The sequence below is a fragment of the Oryza brachyantha genome, chromosome 1, assembly GCF_000231095.2.
Source record: "Oryza brachyantha chromosome 1, ObraRS2, whole genome shotgun sequence".
NCBI lineage: Eukaryota > Viridiplantae > Streptophyta > Magnoliopsida > Poales > Poaceae > Oryza > Oryza brachyantha.
In genome coordinates, this window is record NC_023163.2 from 15,488,151 (window position 1) to 15,512,820 (window position 24,670).

Sequence of the window (24,670 nt, forward strand, 5' to 3'; positions counted from 1 at the left end):
ACCCCTTTTAGCTAAAAACTTTGATGTGACCTATTTTATTATGAGCAATATGTTGTTTTTGTTGAACTTTTCATGTGTGATGCAGCATTATATTATGAGAAGTATGTTTAGTTTGTTGTATTTGTTGGATGATTATTTTGATGTGCTTTTGATATGTGAAAAGCAGACCCAACGGGTAGGGCTGGGCAAATAGCTCGGGCTCATGAGCTCGGCTCGAATCCTAAACGAGCCAAGCTCGAGCCTGGGTTTTAGCTCATTTGGGAACCGAGCCGAGCCCGAGCCAGCTCACGAGCTTAATTGGCTCGGTTTGCATAGATAGACTTCTGGCCCAAAACAAGAAAGCCCATGAATTATCTAGCCCATTACATGAATATATTAGGGTTGTCTCTCTATCGGTGTCTCTGATAAGGTCGTAAGCTCAGCTGTGCCATGTGCGGCTAGGAGTCTAGGGTGGCGACGCGACGCAGTATGGGACTACAGGGCACGTCGTCAACGCCAAGAGCCCAAGGGCCGAGACCACCCTATCCGAGACCGAGAGTCGTCGACGCGGGAGACGCTGCATCGGACTCCCCACCTCCCCATCTGCGCCTTGGCCGTTGCCCACCACTTGCGCCAGGATCAGGGAGACGCCGCTCCGCCACTTGCGCCTCCGGCCCACGGCTAGCCTGCTGCCCCCGCCACTCTGCTTACTGCCTCATTGGTATTGAAGAAGTAAAGCTCACAAGCCACCTCGAGTCGGCTCGAGTCTGACCACGAGCCAAGCCGAGTCGAGTCTAGCTCAGCTTAGCTTGTTTCCACCCCTACCGACGGGTACGGGTACGGGTATCAGCTTTTACACGTGGGCATGAGTACGGGTAGGGAATTCTATCCGCAACCTTTATTGTTGGTGGATGGGTAATTGCTCTAACCGTCCTGAACCTGACCCGTTGCCATCCCTAGATAAAACTTGATGTACACAATTACCTATATTATGAAACTATATTGATACCTACACATAGAGTAATCGTTTCATCTCCACCCATTTAATCAACTCCTATTTATTACTTGGGTGCAATAATTATGTGCTATGTTAGCCTATAAAACTGTGAAGTGAATTTTTACATTGAAGCACATATTTCATTCATCCATTCAAATATGCTTTGATGTCACGACACTATTAAAAACAACACGATAAAACCATACACTGAGAATGACCTAGAAAACATCTATATCTCGGGAACATATGGAGTATGGAGTATCTGAAACAGAATTATGCAAACCAATTACCAAAAGGTGAACGGGTCATCTTTAGGTTTTCTAAAAAAAATACCAAAGTATATATTTACAAACAGGAAATAATTTGTGAATATAAATTTTATATACGTCTTTATAGTGATTTAAAAGCCAAAACTGAAAAATAAACTTGGTAAGACATAAGAAATGAACTCTATTTTTAAAATTTAAAATTCAAATTATAAATTATAAGCATGACCAAATTGGAACAGGCCAACTTGGGCTCTAAGTCTCTGCACGTGGGCCAACTTGGATGATGAGGTCAGCTAAGCTCACCTCGTACGGGAGAGCCCTTCGCCTCTTCCTCCTCTCGCAATAAAACGGCGAGCTACGCGGAGGAAATTAGGGTTAGAAAAAAAAAATACCCCGAAACCCTCGTCTTCCCCCTCTCCGGCGCCGCCCTCTCGCCGTCTTCAGGTTAATCCGCGCTCCGGGACCGGAGACCGGGCCAGATCCGCCGGCGGAGATGTCGGCAGGGACCGCCCCGGGCACCGCCGCGCCGCGGTACGCGCCGGACGACCCCTCGCTCCCGAAGCCGTGGCGCGGGCTGGTCGACGGCACCACCGGCTACCTCTACTACTGGAACCCGGAGACCAACGTCACGCAGTACGAGAAGCCGCTGCCCCCCGTGGACCTTCTCCCGCCGCCGCCCCCGCTCCCGCCGCCGCCTCCCCGCTCCGGCCGCGGCGACCGCGACCGGGACCGCCGCGACCGCTCCCGATCCCGCTCCCGCACCCCGCCACGGCGCGACCACAGGGACCGCGACCGCGACAGGGACCGGGACCGCGATAGGCGCCACGACGACCACAACTCCTCCAGGTCGGCGCCGTCCCACCACCATCCTGCTCCGGTCGCCGCCGCCGCCGATGATCCGTCCACCGAGGCGTACCGCCGCCGCCACGAGATCACCGTTGTCGTAAGGATCTAGCTCTTCTCCTGTTGCATCCTGCTGTTTTTTTTGCTTATACTTACCTAGTACCTAACTTTTTTGGTTGGCGTCCATGATTGCAGGGGGACAACGTGCCACCTCCCATAACTTCGTTTGAGTCCGGTGGCTTCCCACCGGAAATCCTCAAGGAGGTATGCACCATGTGGTGATGAATCCTGACATATGGTCTAACACTAACCCAAAACGGAATCACCTAATAGTCCAGCAAGCGCGGTGGATTATAGTCATGTTTCTTCTTAATTGCTTGCTTGATCCTTGTCTCTGCTAAAATCAGAACCGGCTGCGAGCTTCAATTTTTTATCTACATTCTGTGGCAGATGCGATATTTGCTCCAAGGTTGGAGCTAATGTCGTACATTGCCTCGCGCACCCCTTGGCCAAATAAGTGCGACGGGCTGAGGGAAGATGACGTTGATGGAGAGTTGCCAAGGGTGGGTGAACAACAGAGGCGGCTCACCCCTGGCTCATCCCCACTCCCTACCGAGGGACTGTCCATGGCGCAAAGGGGCACGCTTGAGGCGGCTCACCCTCACCCTTGGCTCACTCCCACTCCCTGCCGAGGGATCGCCCATGGTGCAAAGGCGCACCGTGGTGGCTGATTTTGTTGCTCTGCATCGAATCCTTGGAGGAGGCTCCTCACATGGATTGTGGGTCTCTTCTGGGGCCTGGCCATGGAGGTTGCAGGTTTCACCCAGGCTGTCAACATCCATCCATAGGACCTTGTGGGCAGCTGCTGCTGAAGTGGCCTCGCACCCAGGCTGCCATGTAGGACCTGCGTGCAGCTGTTGAAGGGGCCCTGTGGATGAACGATCCATGGCTGAGCGAGGCTGCCTCCAGGGATGCTGTTAGAGCCGTTTCTACTTCACCTTGCGTACGCAAGTCCATGCGATGCACTTTCTTTTGTATGATCTTATGTTGAATTCATGCCTGTTGATTCCTTGTTTCTATTGTTACAGAAAGTTTTGGTGAGAAATTATAGCATATGTATGAGAACATGTTTACCATATTATATTCTTATTATATCTGCTTTTGCCTTTCCCCTGGTTTTCAGATCCAACGTGCTGGATTCTCAAGTCCGACACCAATCCAAGCTCAGTCATGGCCAATTGCCTTGCAGAATCAAGATGTTGTAGCTATTGCAAAGACAGGATCTGGGAAAACTCTTGGGTATCTACTTCCTGGATTCTTGCATATTAAGCATCTGCAAAACAACCCGAGGTCTGGTCCAACAGTGCTGGTTTTGGCACCAACAAGAGAGCTTGCAACACAGATTTTGGAAGAAGCCGTTAAATTTGGCAGATCGTCAAGAATTTCTTCCACGGTCAGTTCATTCTACTATTATTTGTTATAGTTGGGCTACTGGCCCACAACAGTACTAGATAGTAGATACACAGGTTTCATTTGATTTTATGTTTTGTTGCTTTGATAAACTTTATTGACCAACTTGAAAAGACTTTTGAACATTATCAAAATGCTGACAAGCCAAATAATTTTCCAAACTTTATTATTTTCATTGATCAAATCTTTAGTCTGATCTTGTCTTTGCTTTGCCTCATTTTGGTATACATGATGTTTGTTGATCTTTTTAGTGCCTATATGGTGGTGCTCCAAAAGGTCCCCAGCTAAGAGATTTGGATAGAGGGGTCGATGTTGTTGTTGCTACACCTGGAAGGTTGAACGACATTCTAGAAATGCGAAGGATAAGCCTTAAGCAAGTATCGTACCTTGTTCTTGATGAGGCTGACCGGATGTTGGACATGGGTTTCGAACCACAAATACGTAAGATAGTGAAGGAAATTCCTCCTCGTCGGCAAACCCTTATGTACACTGCTACTTGGCCCAAGGAAGTTAGACGAATTGCGGATGATCTTCTTGTTCACCCTGTCCAGGTTACTATTGGAAGTGTTGATGAACTTGTTGCCAATAGTGCTATTACTCAGGTTTGTTACTTAATTGACATGCTTGTATTAATGATATTTTAATATCCCTTATTCTGTTGTAGTTTGTTGGGAAATAAAAACAGTTGGTTCTCTGCAAGTGTAATGATTTACCAAATAATCCCATTTTAAGAAGCTATTTTAATTATCTTCTTATTGTCCTGGGCAGAATGTGGAGCTGATCACACCATCAGAAAAGCTTCGACGTCTTGAGCAAATTTTACGATCCCAGGATTCAGGTTCGAAGGTACTCATATTCTGCACTACTAAGAGGATGTGCGACCAACTTGCAAGGACACTTACTAGGCAATTTGGAGCTTCTGCCATTCATGGTGACAAGTCCCAAAGCGAAAGGGAGAAGGTCCTTAGCCATTTTCGATCTGGGCGATCTCCTATTTTGGTTGCAACAGATGTTGCTGCACGAGGCTTAGACATCAAAGATATTAGGTACTCAATCCGAATTGGCTGTCGTTTTTGTTCTCAAAGAGATGTTTTAGCTCTTATAGACACTGTTTCCTAACTTGTCCCCTTTATAGAAGTTATTAATAGAGGATTTGCTCCATCAAAAAAAATCAGAAGCTAGCATAGTCCTTTGGTTGTGCGTGCGATAAGCTCTGCTTGTATGTTAGGAGAAGTTCTTTATATTGCCATTAATTAGAACTAGCCCTATATAAGGTTTATTATACCTTGCTGACTGTGCTTTGGCCTAAACGACTGAATTCTGAACGGAGTACCATTTGAAAGTTTTTTTATATGATATTCTACCAATTTTCTAAAGAAAAATAGAAGCAGATTCCGTTGGTTCTATCATTGTCTTAAGCCCATAAGCACGCTACTTTACAAATGGACTATTTAGTAGCATTTTAAAATTTTGTCAGTTTAGGATGCACAAGGACATATGATAAATCAATCATGACACCTAATGGATGCCAGTTGTCCATTATTAAATGCAAAAGTTGTCTGTGCGGTAGGGTTTTGAAGCTAATTGAACTGCTAGCAATAGTTGTACACCAGTATTATCTCTTCTATACTGATTGACATTATTCCGTGTCCATGGTGTAAATGCTGGTGCAACTGTACCACATAATCTTGAGAGCATAGTTTTTAGCATTGTTTTGGTGTATCATTTTAAACTTTAAACTAAAAATTTTCCTGAGATGATTGCACGCCAATTTCTGTCTTGGTTGTCCCTGTAGTCTGATACCAGCATCTGCTATATCTTACTCTTTTTATGTCCCATGTTGAAGTTATACATTTTATTGAATTGTCTCTTATTTCACTGGAACAGGGTTGTGATCAATTATGACTTCCCCACTGGCATTGAAGATTATGTTCACAGGATTGGCAGGACTGGAAGGGCCGGTGCTACTGGTGTGGCCTATACGTTTTTCTGTGACCAGGATTCAAAATATGCTGCCGATCTTATTAAAATTCTAGAAGGTGCAAACCAACGTGTTCCTCGTGACTTAGTGGACATGGCTTCTCGGGGTGGGCGTGGCAGGAAGCGTAACCGGTGGGCAACTACCCGCTCTGACAGGGGTGGTTCGCGCTCTGAACTGGATTCAAGGTATGGTGGAAGAGATGGACTGTCAGGATCTTCTGCGAGATTGGAGAGTAGTCGCAGTAGTCGCAGGTAATTACGCTCTCACATATTTCTTTTATAATGGGAAGGACACTAATTATCACTTCATCAGTATCTTCTGTAAATGTTGTATGAAGACCCACTAGTTTCTATTTGGCAGATTTGAAACAAATTTGATTAAATTGCTGATAAAAGTTAAAACCACTCAAGTATCTAGGGTTACAGTTTATTAAGCCCGATCTTGTGATCTTGCTTTCTTTGATTAACCTAAACCCTATTTTATTGTTGTTCATTGAATTTGTGTCCTGCAGCTCAAATGCTGTTTTTATTGACTGTTTCTGCTTTTGGCAGGCATGACTATGGCGATGATGGACGGTCTCGCAGGTCTGGGAGAGGTCGCAGTAGGAGCCGTAGCAGGAGTGATAGTGATAGGTATAGCCGAAGTCCTAAAAAGTCACGCCGCCATAGCCGTAGCAGGACCAGAAGTCGCAGCCAAAGCAGGAGCAGAAGCAGGAGTTACACTAGGAACCGCCGTGCTAGCCGCAGCAGGAGCCGTAGCCCAGGTGCGAGCCGAAGGCATGAAAGGAGTGCTGCTGGTTCTGGTCCTGAACACCCTGACTCTGGGCACGTAGAGCGCAAAAGCACACCAGAAGTTGACCCATCGAGAAACCATACTAACCACTCTGACCTGAAAGATGACCAACGACCGGAGGATGAGAAGATAGGAAAGGTTGATCTTGATCGGTCGCCTACTCCGCAAGATGACAAATCTGGCCCATATAGTCCTGCTTACAATGGAAAAGCCAGTCGCTCAGTGAGCCCCAGTGTTCAGGTGGAGGGAAACAACAAAGCTCCAGAGGTATCTGAGAATCCCAATCCTTCATCACCACCCCAGCCTAGCAAGACCAGGGAGGATGAAGAGGAAGGCATGATAGATGAGGATGGAGAGATAGCTGATGATCCCCGGGCAAGTGCAACCGTGCAGAATGGTGGCGATAACTGAACCTTCTGGTCCCAAAATATTTCAAGAACGGCTGAACAGCCACTACAGATGATCTGCGTGACAATGCTAGAATGTTAAAATTATCTGAAGCTGTATTTCTTAGCCGGAACTTAAAAAATTGTGAACTGTATGTGTCGTGGAGACTGTTATGTCTGGGTTCCTTTCGTTGTAACACATTATTATGCATTATTGACGCTGTAGCATGTGAAGTGAAGATCATGCAATGTCGCTTGGTTGTTCATGCCCTATGTGCTCTATGCTTACAGTTATATCTCACGATTGTCTCCATTGTGTGGGGAAGATCGCACGCTGTCAGCTTTCCCTCAGTAAAGTGCAATGGTTTTTTATAACCAGAGCACTTCGCTCATTACATATTTACATGTACTACCGGATGCACTCCAGAGATACATCAGCAATGGGGGCAAAACAACATAAAAAAAGAAAAACATGTTCGATCCGATCATCCGAGTTGGTAGAAATTTTTAATAAATAATACTTAATTAATTATATATTAATTATCTTTATTGTTTTTCGTGCTGCTAATTGGCTTGTGCCATCACCTTCGAAAGCAGAGCGAGGAAGGCAACCGATGTTGCCAAGTTATATGGTACCGTACAGTGTAGAAACCCAATTCGAGTGCAAGGGATAGTGCAAAGTGGATATCTAATTAAGAATATATGTAAAAATGGAACTCTGCGTTTTAAGTATTTTTCGCTAGATAGTAACTGATCCTGTAATTTGTTTGATGCAAACATACGCACAAAATTGCTACATTTTATTACATACAAAACAACAGTGCGGCTTACCATCTCAAAGGCAAGGCGCAAAAAAAGCAATAACAATGGAAACATGAGCATACAGCTGAGCTCATGTCATGTCGACGTATCTGGCAAAGAACTCATAAGAATTACAGTGTTGTTGTTTCTAGGTTTCCAAAGCTTATCTGGCCTAGCTTTTGAGATGATATCGGAGAAAAATCCAGATGACGAAGAGAACGACGGGGGCTGGATCAACTCAGTTGATGATGGTCTGCTTGCATCGTCACGTGCTGCTTGTTCAAGCGGAGCAATTTTCCTGCCTTTGCTGGCAGCACCCTTACCACAAGGACATGTGCTGATCTTCCTGAAGCATTGCTTGTGGAAGATGGATCCACAGGAACCGCATTTTGTAGCCTCGTCCTCCTGCAATTATCATAAGACCAATATCCTCAGTTATAGACAAAGACACATAGAAATTAGAAAACAAAGACTTGGCAGCGCACCTGAAACGGAAATATGAGTGCTAGGGGATCATCACAAGCTTGTCGAGCAGCACAAGGAACGCCCGAGTCGTAGCACACAAGGCATTGTTCGGTGATGTGTACAAGTATCCTATTTGATATGGTTTGCACTTTAACTGGAAGTGCTGTTTGAAGCAAACCAACAAAGCTCGTATGAGTTGCTCGAATCCTCATTTAATGGCTTACAATTTTGATACAAAATTTCAAAGTCACCAAAAGCTAGTCATTCTTGAACAATAAACACAGGGCCAGTGTATGCACATAAAAATATAAAAGATCTTACAATCCTAATTCACTATCTTTTTCCTTTTCCAGAGGAAACTGCAAGCATATATGGAGCAGATGAAGCATGGCTAAATACGCTGTCCTTTGTTTTTTATTCCTAGAAAGAAAACACTTGCATGTTTGTAGAAGCAGACATGGAAGTGCGAGGCAGATACAGCAGTAACCTCACTTTGATGTTTCAAAACAGATTGCAGTTTCCACTTAATAGTGGTGCAGCATTTTTGCAAGTAGTGCACCATTAATAAACGCATGAAGGGATATATTTGCTAGTAGCCCTAACAACAGCAAATTATACAAGCATTTGACACTATGATCATTGATAAAGTTTTAGGGAAAAAGCAAAAAATTCATAATGAACAATACCTGCAAAAGCCCCTTTTGAAAGATCAACAAGGTCACGGAGCGCAAAGAAGTCATTCCCATCAAGAAGGTATCTTCGAACTCCTAGCCCTCTAAATATAGAATTCCGGAAAGGGCATTGGACACAAGGAAGCATTGCTGCTATTTTCTTTCGAATACTCATGATATTAAGTAGAGCTGGCACTTTCGCGAACAAGAAAGGGTTGACAGCACTTACACAGAGCATAGGCTGAAAAATAAAAATAACCATGTATTAAGTTTGTAGCGAATTATGAGTCAAAACTATAACTCATGATGCACTCCAGGAAAATTGTACGCATGAGTAAAAAAACAACTCACAGCATAAAGAAACCTATGAATGAATATATCATTACCTGGTCATAGATGGAATCCAAATACGCTTTTGCTAACTGGGAAATTGGATATAAAGAAAAATCCCAGTGGTGTAGGACTTTTGCTGGCAGAACTGCAGTATCATTCGTGTGGCAAGAAGCACAAAACAACTGGCCAGTGTAAGCACAAAATCGAGGCTTGTGCCATCCAATTGTTTGCACAAGTTCTTGCAGCATTGTTCGCCCAGCATCCAAATGCCTATGACATCCAGCACAGTTGTAGTGTTGTAACTCTAACAACTGCCTAGTGGACTTTCGAGGCCTATCTTCCACGACAAGTGATATAGTCTTGCCCATTGAGGCAGAATCTTTGAGTGAAGCTCCATTGCAGCTTGAGCCTTTGGAATGTGAATCACTGCTTAGCCTTTGCAAAGATCTTGGAATAAGAGTTTTTAACAAGCTATAATCATAAGCAGGACTCCCTGGTGACAAAAAACTAACCAGAGGAGCAGGTGTTCCAAACTGGTAATTAGAGACAAGCAAAGAACACAGACAGTCTTGAATTAGACTACTTCTCTCATTGACAACGTCCGGGGATGCATTCCCAAATATTTTGCTAGATTCTTTTTCAACATTTCTCCACGGCGGAGGCAGATTGTAACCTTTCTCAGAAAAAAAGAGCTTGAGCTCTTGGTAGAAAGCATAAAATTCACGGTATCGGCGCTCAATTTCCCACTCATCTTCTCCGCTCTTCACTTTTAACAAATAAACAGTATACTCTCTGACCCCAACGATTCGCTCACCAAAAGAAACGTCTCCTGTTCTTTGCTTTGCTCCCACAACCTCCACCCAATCAATTTTTGAAGGATGGTGAGGACAGGGATATACAAAAGCATCATCTGTACCAGAAGTAGAGGCAGTGGTGCTTCCATCTCTGAAATGATGAGCTTGGGAAGAATTATTTACACGATAATCTGCAAAAGATCCAATTTCATGGGGCTCCCCTGAATTGAGCAGAATCTGTTCCATCTCTTGAACCATATCATCAAATAAATGACTGTCATCAAGGTTGTCCACCTACATTGGGAATACACATGCCAATTCAAGAAATATGACTGAAAAACGCTGGTTGGTGCTAATGAAATACAACAACTAAGCAACATGTTTTATCTCTTTTATGTACAGGTCAACTATCAAATGGAAGAAACCTTCAAAAGACAATATAGTTCATATCAATTGATACTTTCACCAATATGCAAAGGGATTATGAGTTGCATAAGCCATGTAGTTCAACAGACAAAGGCTGTCTCAATGTGTTATATTATTATATTCAAGGTTAATGGAATTGAAGTATGATCGAGATGAGAAGTTGATGGGTACTACGGCTTTGATGCCTTTTAAGTCCTACGAGCAAAGATGAAAGATGTTCCCAAGGCGCACAAGCTACCGCCTACCGCCAAACCAGTTCTGCACTGCTTGCAGTGGATATCTTTTGATTCCTGCGTCCTGCCAAGCAGTGGCGAAGCTGCATATGCCCGGGGGGGTCCTCGGAAAAAATTTTAACTAAAGTTTATGAATTTTCACCATATATTCATTCCTCCGATCCAAATTCAGATACCCGTGACACCCCCCTCTATTTCGCTCTGGCTTCGCCCCTGCTGCCAAGTAACCTTTTCTATGTCGAAATTGCATCTTGTACGGAAAAAAGCAGCCAAACTAAAAGATCAAACATTTGAAACATCCATACTCCAGATATTGTTAAGCAACTAAGTAAGACAGTGCTGCTAGTCATCAGTCCCACCTAAAGCTTAGTTGCATCTGATAAGATAGGTACAAATTGACCATTAGACCGTGCAGTTCACCTCCTTGTCAGTCACCTCCTACAAACAAACAAAAAAGGAATGTTCTTGGATGTAAAAGAGACGAGAGAACTGACCTGGGTGGGATCCGGGCTACGCGGGGCAGCCGGCGATCCCAAATCCGGCTCAGGCCGCGGGAGAACAGCGTCGCCGGCCACGGCGGGAGGAGGATCGGACGGCGGCGGCGGATGGAGGCGGGTCAACTGGTGGCTCTTGGGGAAGGCGGCGGCTGGGTCGTCGAGGAGGAGGATGTCCATCTGGTGATCCCAGAGGTCGGAGGAGGGGAGGAGGGTGGCGAGGGAGCTGGGCGTGCCGAGCGCGGAGCTGGCGCTGAGGTACCTGTCGTCCTCGGCGTCCGATCCGGCCACCGACGAGCCGCCGTCGTCCGACGACGCGGCGGCGGATCGCCGGGCTGGCTCCATGCTGCTGATCCTGGATCCCGCGCGCGCCGAAGCGGCCCCCGCTGCTGCTGCTAGGGATTGGTGGTGTCGCCGTTTCTCCTGGTGGTGGAAGACGAGTAGGATTTTGCAGTATGATCCATGTATTTGTGACTTTCTTTTCTTTTGCTCTATGTATCGTTTTGACAAGTCAGATCTATGCACTTGTGTTGGAATTGTGAGTCTCCGACGTTAATGGGAAGGTGTTACAGCATCTCTAATAGTTTGCTATACCTACTCTCCATCTATGTTGTTTTAGTAAATTAAAAAAAATATCCTTTAATGGTTTGCCATATGATTTTCCCAAATTTAACAATTTACCATATCTACTCATTTACGCCTATATTTGAGAGTTCAAGTTTAGTTTACCATCTACATAAAAAGTATGACACACTTCTCTCCTGCGAGTACACGGAACTCGCACACGCCGAATCCGCCTCCTGCGTGTGCCATCGCCGTGCCATGTGTTGTTGTCGCGAGTCGCCCCTCTTAGCCGCCGCATGTCGTCGCTCCAAAGGCAGGAGGCGCGGGCACGCGTCGCAGGGAGGCCGGGGTGGGGTGGCGAGCGAGCAGGCGGCATGGTCGAATATGGATCGGCGTGGACGAGACTTTCAACTTTCAGGTTTAAAATAATAAATTATGAACCCAATTTTAGTTTTGCCAACTGAAATTGAGTAGCTCTTGGAGACTTGCTATACCAAACTATTAAAAATTGACTACAGTTTTCTTCGTTATATTATTTGGAGACTTGCAAAAATACTAGATTTGGGAAAGAAAAATACTTGAAGATGCTCTTACTTACGCTTGTGACCTGGAGGTTTATACGTCAGTTACCATGCATCTTCGATGTTACGTTAGAGTTGTCACTTATCCTACGTCGCGTTATAGTTCATTCTGTTGTATCGATACACAAATAGATCCAAGAGACGCGGTAGCTTGTACACACTGAAGCGATTTTGGTGTCATGTTAAATGTTGTAGCTATATTGTTGCTTATCCAAATTTTGACATGATCTCAATATTTTGTAAAAACACTAATGTAATAATAGTTAATCCATGAGACAATTGTTTCGAAAAAACATATAGATAAAGTATTTAATTGGGCTTTTATAAGTTACTTCTATATTTCAAAAACAAGGTATCTATGTGAGGATATGCTTCATGCTATGATACATTGACACCAATACACGAAGCTAGGATTTTGATTTGACTATAGTTTTCAACAGAATAACCGTAAGTTTTTGTTTGCTTGAAACTCATAAATGACCACCTTTTTCACATTAATAGATAGCCTTTTCAATTTCATGGATATAAAAAACTTTCAACATTTTTGTTTGGTGTCAAGCTGACACCAGGGGCTTTCAACTTTTTGCCACCCTTCACCATAAGTGTTTAATCCCTTTTATAACACCCGTGAGGGGAGAGTGGAAAATATGTTGCCAATCACCCTAGGAGTGGCAAAATGTTAAAATTTAATGTCGGGAACATCAAATCCAATGGCTAGTTGAGCCCTGACATCGGGTGGCAATTAGGGGTGAAAACGGGATGGATATTACCCGTCTGTCCGCCTGACCGAATTAATTCAGGACAAATTCAAGTCAGCAAATCGGGTATACGGAAGAAAATACAGATTTTGGAGCCGGGTTCGGATATTTTTTTTCTTGGATACAAATACGAGTTCCGGAATATGGTGTCCGACGGATACAGGTTACCTCGCAAAAAAACGGATACTACTCGGTTAAATATCCAGATGTGACCCGAATAGTTATAGCCCATCAAAAGCCCATGTTGCATTCACATACTATTAAAGCCCAGTAACAAGAAAACATTATTCTAAGTGTTCCATATACATGTACATTAACTTTATTTATACTTCTTGTTCATATATACTAACATACTAATGATATAATTTAATGAATCAATTATGTTTCCTTACAAGCTTTGCGAATGCTAGCTGTTACTTCCATGATATGGTTGTATTTAAGATTTATGGACTAGTTGAATAACTATTATATATGTGGTATATATGGTTGTTGTTTTGATTTGATATCCGAATAAGTATTCATAACTAGGATCTTTCATATCCGTCTTAGCATGTATCCGTTCCGTATTTGTGACCGGCATTATTTGTCTTCGTATTCGTATTCGATAATATCTGTATTCGACCCGATCCCGAAAAGAAACTATGGGTTAAGATACGGGAAGGATGCTATCCGACCGTATTCGACCCGGTTTCACCCCTAGTGGCAATGACAACTCGTGTTGCTTGCCTTTTGGTGCTTCGGGTGACTTTTTGTTGGTAGGTAGTTTGGGATCGTCATATCTAACCACTCCCAAACCAGATTTGCACATGCTAGAGAGGGAAAGGACAATGGTAGGGAAAAGATACTAATCTACAATGATGGGGAGGTGGGGTGAAGAGGAAAAGTGGTAATGGTTTGCATCCTTGCTCCAACAGGTTGGATCCACCGGTGGGGAGGCTAGGGTCACTAGCTATTTGGCCTTGACCTCCTATCTAGTAAATGTGGTGGCCACCAGAGGAGCGATGGTGTGACAAAGAGTTGAAGTATTGAATACAACATACATAGAGGGAGAGTGTACAGAGGGAAAGGGAGGGGGAGGGGAAAGGAGAGTGCGGGGGACTAAGCTATGGTTTAGCTATGCATGTGTGCAATTGATCGAGCATTTATACCACAAGTTTGGATTGTTGTTGGTTGATTAGAAAATCAACATTGATAATAGGGACAAAAGGATACTATTTTTGATTTATCCATACTTATGCTCATAAGCACAACTATAACCCAATTAAAATGTTGTTGCAGCCACCATATGAGAATAAGCCCTTTGTGTTTCACTTTTTAGAAAGTTTAGAGGACGTCCTCCCGTCTTGGACAGGATTCCATTATCGAATCGAACGTCTCCTGCTTCACCACCAACGCCCTTCTCATGCGCCCGTGTCGCCAACACTGCCTTCCCTGTGGCCGCCTCATGCACCTCTCCGCGCGTGGGAGAGGCGCTCCTCTCCCGACGAGATCTAGAGGGTTCCAACCAGTTGGATTCGGGCTTCACCCCACCGGGGGTGCCCTCACAGCTCGTGTTTAGGCCTCCGCACCGCCAGTCACCAGCCTTGACGCCCTTTGCGGCTTCTTGCGCTGCCCTCTCTATGTTGGTATCATGTAGGATGTAGTATTAAATGATACATGTTCATACTAGATCATGTGGTATCAGAATATGATACCACAATAATATCATGTAGTATCATATGATACCTATTGATAATAGATCATGTGGTATCATAATATGATACCACAATGATATCATGTAGTATCACATGATACCTGTTGATACTATATGGTAAGGTATTAAGTGATGGCCGAGAGAGATCGTCAGTGAGATAGCAATGCTCATGGTGTGGAGGTGTGAGGTGCACGGAGGCACGGCGATTTGCGGAGGTACGAGACATGAACAAACACAGTGAAACATACCGAACGTAAGGTTGGAATAGAGTTTGTTCTTTTTATACTATAGAGATTTCATAACGTGTCCCGTTTGCATGGTATCGTATGCTATAGTCATGTTGTTCACTTTTTAATCGGTTTGTGAATGATCCACAATACCCGAATGCCTCAAACTTGGTGGTTGTTCCAACTACACGCTCAGTGATTGGAATATTACATGAAACATGCCATAATATGTAGCATTAAAACATTAGAGCAAGAAAGTTCATGTTACCATTCAAGCGTTGAGTCATGTTTAGTTGAAAACAAGATGGAAAATCAAGACCCTTTTTGGTGTTGTTTCTATTTATTTCTAACCACTTCAGCTGGCATAGGTCGGTACGGAAAACAAAACGGTAATATAAATGAGAGGCATAAATGTGAGGGTCGTTTTATTTCTTGACCTTTTTAGTATACGTAGTCAGCCAATAATTTATCTGATGGAAATTTGGAAGTCCTTGTGCGATCTCTAGAACCCTATCGCAACAACCATGTGTCATTGTATTTATATCAATAGAATAGTCGATTACCTTACTACATTGCATCTACACAAATCAACTCTATTTAAGTCAGTAGTTATTTAGGTATTGCATCGGCTTATAAGGATTACGTGTAAGTTGGTTTCAGTCGATCGTAGCAAAGAATTCATTGTTTACTTAACTATTCGAATTTATTTATTCCGTCGATCGTACCAAAAAATTCATTGTTTAACTTAACCATTCGAGTTTATTTATACCACACTCCTAACCGATCTAAGTCTTCAACAACCGATTGTTCAACTTATTGGCTAAATGCCGCTACATCAAAATCCAATCAATTGGGTTTAATTATCCATTGCCTTGATAGCCGACCAACTTGTTCTATTATCTCATTAATTGGAGGATCAAACTATCTCCGTACCTCATCTAAAAATTTAGATAATGTACTGTAACGACGCATAGACCCCAGGCCTTTGCGTGTATTCAACGTGTCAGATCGAAAGATTTGGCGTCAACACATGCCTATACACAGTTAAATACGCAACAACATATATTTTTGGCTTCCAACCTATATGAACACCACAATTTAGTCTCTGAATTCTTGATAGTACCCATTTTTTATTGTTTTGCGTATACAACTTAATTCCCATTTTCTAAAAAAGAAATGAAAAAGATAGCCCTTTGATTTGACTGTTTTTCAGTTGTTTTCATCCCCAACATTTGACGTCTTTTTATCCGCTTCTTGCTTTCAATTTCGTGATATGGAGCTATAGCTTCATCGCATAAGAGCGAGTACAATAAGTGATGTAAGCGGACTCTAAAGATTACCATGCTATGCGAAGGATTGAGAAAAGAAGAGAGACGGAAAACGACTATAGATTTATAGCCAGATACAACACAAGCTCCAAAACATTACGTGTATATAACAAGTAAGCCATAAAGTGATGATGTAATATAAATTTATGTGTAACTGTTGTACAAGGTTACAAACTAGTCATAGTGACATAAAAAAACTTTGTAACCCATAGTTATTAGCTCTCATATAACCTCGCTTAGAGCTCGTCGTAAAAACCTCTAGACCAAACGCGAAAGTTGGGCCGGAGAAGCAAAGGCCCATACAAATCCGTGGGACCCACGTTGGGCCGAATGCAATCCAATCCCATCCCGCCGACTCCTCCTCCACCACCTTTTTACTCTCGCGAGTCGCGTCCGCCCCCAAATTCCAAATCCCTCCTACCTCCAAGAACCCTAGCTCTCCCAAATCCTCCCCCAGCCGCCGCCGCCGTAAAGTCCGTTTCTTCTCTGTTTGCAGCAGCCGCCGTCGCTTCCGCCGCCGCCGCCGTCTGCAGGATGGGCGAGGCCGACGTCGAGGTCAAGGACAACGAGGTGTACGAGGAGGATCTCGTCGACTACGAGGAGGAGGTGGAGAATGGGGCCGACGGCGCCTCCGCGGCCAACGCCTCCGCCGACGTGGCCAAGAAGTGCGTGCCTCCCTCGCTCTCGAGAGACGTGGATCCGATAGTTTTTTCTGTTTTGTCGCTAGGGTTTGCTTTCTTTGCTTGCTAGGGTTCGTGGCCTGATCTGACTTTCCTGTTGGCTTCTCGCTGTGATTTCGGCAGGGGGTACGTGGGGATCCACAGCTCGGGGTTCAGAGACTTCCTGCTCAAGCCGGAGCTGCTTCGCGCTATCCAGGACTGCGGGTTTGAGCACCCTTCCGAAGGCAAGCTCAAGGCTCTCCTGTTCTCGTTGCTGCTACTGCTGGCATACCTTCGTCGTTGTATTCGTTATATATATGCCTGTAATAAATTGGATCTAAATAACCTGGAGTGCAATCACTTGATTCTAACTTGATATGGTTGGAGTAGTCACTCAAAAAACCATACTAACATGGTGTATTAATTTGGTTCAAGTTGGAGTAGTCACTCAAAAAACCAATACTAACCATGGTGTATTAATTTGGTTCAAGGACATTATAGATATAAATGGGCTAATACGACTAGGATGACGTTATCTAAGTGGTAACCGAAAGCAGAACTGTAATTTCTTATGCTTATTTATTTCCTGTAATACCTTAGTTAACCTTCACACCTTCTACCTCCTTATAAGTGTTAGTTATGTTATCTGACCATAGGTGAAAAGCAAGCTTGACTGGAATGGTGGTTTAACTGGGAAAAAGGGAATGAGTGCTCAAGGACCATCCATGCATTTACACTGCTTTATAATTGGAAAATAGCAGAACCGGTGCTCAGATTGGATTCAGCCTAATCGTCCTCTTTAACTGGAAAACAGAGCCGGTGCTAAGCTTGGTCTGGTTGTGCGCTACGACTGTCCATGCATTTACATCACTTCGAACTGGTTGTCAAACCAGGACTGGTTGTACAGGCTAAGCTACGCTGCGCTGTTTACATGAGCACAGAAGGAAGGCCCAAGTGCCCAACGTCTCTTAAAGAGCTCCAACTTCATTTTCTTCTAAAAAGTAGTGAAAATAGTATTTTTTAGGGGTGGGGGGGAGGAGGGATGTTGAACCCTGGTCTACTAGGTGGATGCCATTTCCTGTCTCCATCCAACCACATGGTCACTTGTGTTTCAATTGAAACATATACTCTATTGAACTGTGGTTGAACCGATCGATCGGACAGTTGGACCCACTGGATTGGTGTACCAATAATTCGGCCTGGTCACTCTTTTGCATCAAGCTCCTCTTTTTCTAGACAGTTTCAGCCAGAAATAACTAATTTTGCATGAACAATTGCTTGTCCCAGTGCTTTTTTCTAATGCAAAGGCATATTAAATACATTCTAGCATACAACATCATTTATTATTTCCAAGTGTGTTAATGAAAATACCTTTTTGCTAATGTGCAGGTACAGTTTTAACTGACAATTTTAGTTGGAGGAGAATGTGGTAAAAAACTTTATTAACGGCGACAGGAGGTTAAATAGTTTCTCACTGGGGTTCTGCTCCAATTTTGTTTGGCTCTACATCAGTGCAACATGAATGCATCCCACAAGCCATTCTTGGAATGGATGTCATCTGTCAAGCAAAATCTGGGATGGGGAAGACCGCTGTTTTTGTTCTCTCAAGTCTTCAGCAAATCGATCCTGTTGCTGGTCAAGTTGGTGCACTTGTGCTATGCCACACAAGGGAGCTAGCTTACCAGGTACATATTTATGTCTTAGTTTAATTATGTTAAATAAGTTTGCATATACTAACTGTCTCTTTACTTAATATAATGCTGTAGATTTGCCATGAATTTGAGAGGTTCAGCAAGTACCTTTCTGAAATAAAAGTTGCTGTCTTCTATGGTGGCGTTCACATAAAAAAGCACAAGGATCTGTTGAAGAATGACTGTCCTCATATTGTGGTTGGGACACCTGGAAGGATACTAGCTCTAGCTAGAGAAAAGGACCTTTCCTTGAAGAATGTGAGGCATTTCATTCTTGATGAATGTGACAAGATGCTTGATTCACTTGGTAGGCTACTGTTCATCATTCTATGCACAGAACATATTCATTTGAGATAATCTTTTTACACTTGCGTCATATTATATTCTGATTAATCTATTTGTTTCTTCAGACATGCGTAGAGATGTGCAGGAGATCTTCAAAATGACACCCCATGATAAGCAAGTGATGATGTTTTCAGCAACCCTCAGCAAGGAGATTCGCCCAGTTTGCAAGAAATTCATGCAAGATGTAATGTCATGTGGCCTATCTCATTTCAATAGTGCTTCTTCCTACTCTGGCATACACATACTTTGATAGGGGAGGTGGCAGTTCTGTTGTCAGTAGGTCAATGAGGTTTCTGATATCTGTACACTACAATATTGGATAGTGAATTCTGTGGTCACTTCTGCGTTGGGCGTAACTCACCAATTACAACCTATGAGTGTTCCTATTGGTTGCAAGTGAAGTTTTCCATCCATGTGAACCATCTGGGGAGAATGTGGGTGTTGGGGTTGGGAGGGCATCATTATTGTAGATCGTTCAAGGCCAGTGCTCCTCTTCTCCAATTGTCTTCACACTTGTACTGGACTCCACTTTATCAGAGTAAACTGCTTCTGTTTCTCCTACCCTTCTCATGGTTGGTGTGGACATAGCAGCTTCCTCTTGATGATACTTTTTTTAGCAATCACTGGCGCAGAACCTGTTCTCTATGATTTGGTCAAATATCAGTGTCCATTGTCATAGCTGCAGTTCAAACACCAGTGTCCATAGATGAAGTTCCCTTAGGAGGCTCAAAATTCTGACGCAAGAAGAGTTGATATGCTGTTCCTATTGGAGTGGCTAGAACATTGGCACACAGAAATTCTAATACCTTTATCTACCATTTATCTTACAGCCTATGGAAATTTATGTCGATGATGAGGCTAAACTGACCCTTCATGGCCTAGTTCAGGTACTTCTTAGTTATCAACTTGTCATTTGCACAATTTATCTGTTTATCTTGTACCAACCCTCTTTTCCCTGATTCCAGCACTATATAAAACTAAGTGAGGCGGAGAAGAACCGAAAATTGAATGATCTCTTAGATGCACTGGACTTCAATCAAGTTGTCATATTTGTTAAAAGTGTTAGTAGAGCTGCAGAACTGAACAAGCTGCTTTGTGAATGCAACTTTCCTGCAATCTCCATACATTCTGGAATGACACAGGAGGAGAGGTTTGCTCTCTTGAATTCCTTCATAGCCATTTCATCGTGTTATGTTTTGATGAGCAAGTGCTTGTTTTCCATGTTTTTATTGGTTTCTTGTAGTGTTTCCTTATCAAAGAACAATAATCTATGCTGATTTGGTGGTTGTTTTATTTTAGTTAAAATTTTCTTTGTTCCTGTAATGCTTTAGATAATGCCAGATATTTCATCACTCTAATTCAAATGTGTTTTTCTCTAATCTTCTGATGCCTATAAATGCATTGGTCAGTGATCAACCATAATCCTCTATCGATGTGTTTACTATGTTGTAAGCATGGATGGGGCTGAATAATTCATATATTTGTATTTACTTTATAATATTCCAAGAATCATGCCTAACAACACACGCGCACGGGCACGCGCACGCACACGCGCACAGAGAACATGAGTTCATGTAGACATCGAATCTTAGCCACCCATGCCATCTCGAGATATGTGCATCTTATTTCAAGTGTTAAACTAATAATATGCTTTACCTCCTCTCTCTCCAATAATTGGAGCACATGAACCTCTTTTTTCTTCTACCGATGTGTACTGTGCATTGAGATTCTCAGATTCAATTTTTTTTGAATGTAGCCGTGGTTGTGTAGTGTACATTTGTCTTGTATATAGTATACATCCTATGCTATAAATTTGATATATATATATATATATTTGAGGATACAATATGCATAATAAATTTTATATATGTCCAGAACATATATGTTTTTTTAAATAACATTTCTAAAATTTGGTAGGCTGTTTACGCCTCAATTCTTTTCATGCATAACATATCTCTAGTATTTACATGGAGAAAATATCTCCTTTACTGCTCAGGACACACATATCTCAATTTTTGTACAGTCCCTGCATACATATATGTGAAATTTCTACATACACATCTAAATTTTGTTCAGTAAAATATGTCAAATCTTTTTACAGACATATCTCACAAACATATTTATATATAGGTACATAAATTTAAAATTGTATATACATGTTAAGACCAAATCCCAAATTTTGTAGCACAACACATAGATCATCTTGTACACAGGGGCATCTGAAAATTTCACGCATGTAGCATCTCAAGATCATTCATGTACATATTTATAAGATTCCAAAACTATACTTGTATACAGGACCCATTCCGATTTTTACAAAATTGCACACCATCCGCTGTTACAGTGGTGTGCACACCAACCTCTGTAAGGAGGAATTAATAGAGTAATAAAAATCCAAATCCCAACAAATTTAGTCATAACGATGAGTTTCATCTCTTTATTAAATTTTGCATTTTACAGTTTATGAATTATTCACAGAACTGAAAGCCCATATTGTAAACTCAGGACATACCATAATATTCAGGTACATCACCCAAATTCATGAGAGAACCAAAATTCAGAAAACTGTTAGCCCTCCAATCGAACAAAAGTAAGATACCACTTCTAGAGATCTCCAATCGAACAAGATTGAAATCTCAATTGTTCTATTCAGAGTAATCAACTTCAATTGCTCTGAAAATATCAGAACATGAACTAAGGCCGTGTTCGGCATGGGCATAAGTTAACTAAGCCCACCTCATTTTCCGCGCGCATGATTACTAAACCGCTAAACGTTTTTTTTGCAAAAAATTTTCTATAGGAGAGCTGTTTTAAAAAATCATATTAATCTATTTTATATTTTTTAATAATTAATAATTAATTAATCATCTACTAGTCTATTACTACGTCAGGCATAAGTTAACTTAACTTATGCCCCCCATGCCGAACGGGGCCTAAATCAATTTCAACTGCTCTGTCCACTCGAACTACTCTGGTCAACCATTAATTTCAGAACAAGAGGTAAATCCAAAATAGGAAATTCTCGTTGAAAGACTCAACGTGGACAGAAATTCAGAGACCCAAGAACTAAAGAGCTAACAAAAAAGTTGATCATGGACAGAGTTGGAGTTTTCAAGGAAAAAAAAAGAACAGACAGTAGAAAGAAATCATAAAGAAAGAAAACTTCCATAGATTCAGTCAAACAAAAATTGACAACTTCCATCGATCTAGTCCAATACAAATCAGAACTTACCACCGCATGATACCTCCAACTGAGATGGTACTTTGGACAGAGCATATCACCGATCGAAGAAGGCTCCTAGTAGAACACCGGATGTTGCAGCGATAGGCCAGGAGGAGGACGAGCGCCACTGGATCCCACCTTGCCGCCATTTCCCTACTGGCCTCCACTTGTGCTGAGCTTCACATCCATTTTGACCATGGAGGACAAGGGACAACCGCATCTGAGCTCCATGGTCGTCAAGCCGTGGAGGCCGGATCTAGTAAACACAAGTTTCGTACTGCTTGATCCGGCGGAGGGGACGATAGTAGGGCCCACGGATGGCGACAGGAAAAGATGACTCCATTGCAGTGGGAGGGAAGCAACCATGGAGGAGCTCCACCGGGCTGAATCCATGGATTAATGGATTTGGTTCCACTCCTATCCTGATATTTCTCTCTTCTTCCATCGCAAAGAACCAGGACGGTGAAGAGAGTCGTTCCTTGGGAGGAGGAAAAGCCTCTGCATCATGTCAGTGGGTTGGCAAATCAGTGTGTACCCTCCTACCCATTTTCCTATACTAATCTTCGTCGTTAGTCGGAGCAAGTAACACCGTTTGCGTGAATCTTAGAATGCATGGATGGCAGAGATTGCTTTAGCATGTACATGTGTGTGTGTGTGTGTGTGTATTCTCACCACTTTATTGTTGGTTTAGTAAACGGAAACATGATGGGTTTTAGAGTGTACCACTATAGCCATTCATTTCAACACATAGGCATACACTAGTCTTACGCAAACAATATTCCTGATGAAAATTTAAATGATTGTGAGATGTTCTGATACTACACTGCCTGGCCAGCTGTGGCAGTTTGATCCCTGCCAAGAGGATTCTTGTGGAATTGCCTAATGATGGAGCTTTTTGTAGGCTGACCCGGTATAAGAACTTCAAGGAAGGACACAAGAGGATTCTTGTGGCGACTGATTTAGTTGGCAGAGGAATTGATATTGAACGTGTCAACATTGTCATAAACTATGACATGCCCGATTCTGCTGATTCGTATTTGCACCGGGTAATTGTGGCATCACTTTACTGCTCGTTGAGTGTCTTTTTTCTCCCCCCTTATTGACATTTTCTCCTCCAGGTTGGAAGGGCTGGACGCTTCGGAACCAAAGGACTTGCAATAACATTTGTTTCCTCTGCCTCTGACTCTGATGTTCTTAATCAAGTTAGTACAATTGATCATTTTAATTTTGTATTTTGTTGCTTAACTGGTGTGATGCCAAAGCCTCACTATAATTTCATACGCATGGTATTAAAAGGTGCAAGAAAGGTTTGAGGTTGACATAAAGGAACTCCCTGAGCAGATTGATACCTCGACATATAGTAAGTGTTTGCTACCTTATTATTCCAGAATAAGTTGTAAATTTCTCACACGCAATGCCACATCATGTTTTGTTCGAAGAGCTTACTTGTTGTACGATTTGTATTTCCAGTGCCTTCTTAGATATCCGGGTGGACTGCTTCAGCCTTACATTCGAACCAGGAAATAGGAGTATCTCATTGAGAGACGTCATGTTGAGTCATCTACTAGACAACTACAAACTTCGTGTGAGAAGTGCTGCCCTCATCTATAAACAGCAGTTTAGGTGTGCTGCTGTTAAGAGCTTTGTCCCGCAATAATACTTGAAAGGATGTATGTAGGCAAATTGGGCGTGCCTGTATTTGAATTGCTTTCGTTGAAGCTTTTTGGGAGTTTTATTAGGATATGCTTGTATTAATTTTCTTCTCAGATGCTAATATGGGTTAATTTATACTTTTCGTTCATGGTACTTTGGAGGTTTTCACCCAAGGTTTTCATGATCTATTTGTTTATCTTGAATGTTCTGTATCCGTGGCAAGCAGCAGGTTCCATTGGGCACAGGAATATGGTAAGGCCGTCTGCGATGAACTACGTTGCCCTGAGCAGCTTGTATATTCTTTTATATGGGAAACATGGTACAAGCACGAATACTCGTATACATCATAAATGTAAATACATTGTTCCTATGAGCAACTTCGACTTCGAGATATTAAACCCGTTCCTGGAAATCCACCCATGCATCGCAACATATCTAAAAAAAATACATAACATCTGTTCTGAGTTTGAAAAGAATTGTATTATAAATTTCTAGTGAAAGCACGCATGTAATCATATCATCATCAATTGACGGGTGCATGTGCATGCAACCAAACAATGTACAGTAAAATACGATGCACATGTGAATATATAAATTCATCCATAAAACATATAGGCATAGAGGAAAAAAAAGATCCTATTTTCATATTAAGAGAAGATACGAATATATAAACTATAAAGTTATTCAATACCCATCAAGTAGTAACTAGAGACTGCCAAAAGAAATACAAAATGCTGAAGCTACTGAAAATTATAATTCTCGAGATGTCATAGGTATGCATAATCCACACCAAGGTGCAGAATGAAAGTATCAGTCTGAAAAAACCGACTAAATTCACAGACTTGGTGTACCATACAATTCATGAGCAGTTCAGCACTATAGGAGCTCAGAGCAATAGCCCAGGATCTAAGTGCATGGCTTGCACTTCTCAAGAACAGAGCACAAGGGGCTGGTGGGCTTGTTTAGTTCTTTTGGAGATTAGACCCCAAAAAATTCATGCAATCAAAGATTTAA

General features: G+C 42.5%; 3 protein-coding genes across 6 annotated transcripts; 2 read left to right on the plus strand and 1 right to left on the minus strand.

Annotated features, from left to right (window-relative positions):
* Positions 1 to 1,610: 1,610 nt before the first annotated feature.
* LOC102721890 (DEAD-box ATP-dependent RNA helicase 40) lies at positions 1,611 to 6,983 on the plus strand. Of its 3 annotated transcripts, none has more exons than XM_040522483.1 (7): positions 1,611 to 2,188; positions 2,284 to 2,352; positions 3,272 to 3,541; positions 3,810 to 4,160; positions 4,327 to 4,604; positions 5,446 to 5,790; positions 6,091 to 6,983. In XM_040522483.1, exons 1-7 carry the CDS (start codon positions 1,739 to 1,741, stop codon positions 6,740 to 6,742), a joined length of 2,415 nt encoding a protein of 804 aa, XP_040378417.1. In that variant the 5' UTR covers positions 1,611 to 1,738; the 3' UTR covers positions 6,743 to 6,983. The 3 variants fall into 3 exon arrangements, with proteins under 3 accessions (XP_040378417.1, XP_015699301.1, XP_015699300.1); XM_015843815.2 differs by lacking the exon at positions 1,611 to 2,188 and adding an exon at positions 2,539 to 3,122 and having other exon boundaries at positions 2,293 to 2,352; XM_015843814.2 differs by lacking the exon at positions 1,611 to 2,188 and adding an exon at positions 2,539 to 3,091 and having other exon boundaries at positions 2,293 to 2,352.
* A 413-nt stretch (positions 6,984 to 7,396) lies between these two features.
* On the minus strand, positions 7,397 to 11,395 carry LOC102722172. Of its 2 annotated transcripts, none has more exons than XM_006645927.3 (5): positions 10,935 to 11,395; positions 9,041 to 10,075; positions 8,670 to 8,895; positions 8,004 to 8,146; positions 7,397 to 7,923 (listed from the first exon to the last, which is right to left on the minus strand). In XM_006645927.3, the coding sequence occupies exons 1-5, from the start codon at positions 11,277 to 11,279 to the stop codon at positions 7,615 to 7,617; spliced, it is 2,058 nt and encodes a 685-aa protein (XP_006645990.1). In that variant the 5' UTR covers positions 11,280 to 11,395; the 3' UTR covers positions 7,397 to 7,614. The 2 variants fall into 2 exon arrangements, with proteins under 2 accessions (XP_006645990.1, XP_015688360.1); XM_015832874.2 differs by lacking the exon at positions 10,935 to 11,395 and adding an exon at positions 10,800 to 10,911 and having other exon boundaries at positions 7,594 to 7,923.
* A 5,078-nt stretch (positions 11,396 to 16,473) lies between these two features.
* Positions 16,474 to 23,795, plus strand: LOC102708474 (DEAD-box ATP-dependent RNA helicase 15). The gene is made up of 11 exons (XM_006644219.3): positions 16,474 to 16,750; positions 16,889 to 16,989; positions 18,257 to 18,429; positions 18,511 to 18,742; positions 18,846 to 18,964; positions 19,611 to 19,667; positions 19,746 to 19,930; positions 22,905 to 23,049; positions 23,122 to 23,205; positions 23,300 to 23,363; positions 23,474 to 23,795. The coding sequence occupies exons 1-11, from the start codon at positions 16,620 to 16,622 to the stop codon at positions 23,482 to 23,484; spliced, it is 1,302 nt and encodes a 433-aa protein (XP_006644282.1). The 5' UTR covers positions 16,474 to 16,619; the 3' UTR covers positions 23,485 to 23,795.
* Positions 23,796 to 24,670: the final 875 nt, after the last annotated feature.

What these genes read in the sequence shown, in the direction of transcription:
- LOC102721890 (XM_040522483.1), top strand. Translation starts at nt 1,739, where the DNA reads ATGTCGGCAGGGACCGCCCCGGGCACCGCCGCGCCGCGGTACGCGCCG. An exon ending in GCCACGAGATCACCGTTGTC is followed by an intron (nt 2,189 to 2,283) that starts GTAAGGATCTAG and finishes CCATGATTGCAG; the next exon opens with GGGGACAACGTGCCACCTCC. An exon ending in CGTCAAGAATTTCTTCCACG is followed by an intron (nt 3,542 to 3,809) that starts GTCAGTTCATTC and finishes TGATCTTTTTAG; the next exon opens with TGCCTATATGGTGGTGCTCC.
- LOC102722172 (XM_006645927.3), bottom strand. Translation starts at nt 11,279, where the DNA reads ATGGAGCCAGCCCGGCGATCCGCCGCCGCGTCGTCGGACGACGGCGGC. An exon ending in TGGATTCCATCTATGACCAG is followed by an intron (nt 8,896 to 9,040) that starts GTAATGATATAT and finishes TTTATTTTTCAG; the next exon opens with CCTATGCTCTGTGTAAGTGC. An exon ending in TTCAAAAGGGGCTTTTGCAG is followed by an intron (nt 8,147 to 8,669) that starts GTATTGTTCATT and finishes TGCTTCAAACAG; the next exon opens with CACTTCCAGTTAAAGTGCAA.
- LOC102708474 (XM_006644219.3), top strand. Translation starts at nt 16,620, where the DNA reads ATGGGCGAGGCCGACGTCGAGGTCAAGGACAACGAGGTGTACGAGGAG. An exon ending in GCAAGAAATTCATGCAAGAT is followed by an intron (nt 18,965 to 19,610) that starts GTAATGTCATGT and finishes TTTATCTTACAG; the next exon opens with CCTATGGAAATTTATGTCGA. An exon ending in CTGATTCGTATTTGCACCGG is followed by an intron (nt 23,050 to 23,121) that starts GTAATTGTGGCA and finishes TTTCTCCTCCAG; the next exon opens with GTTGGAAGGGCTGGACGCTT.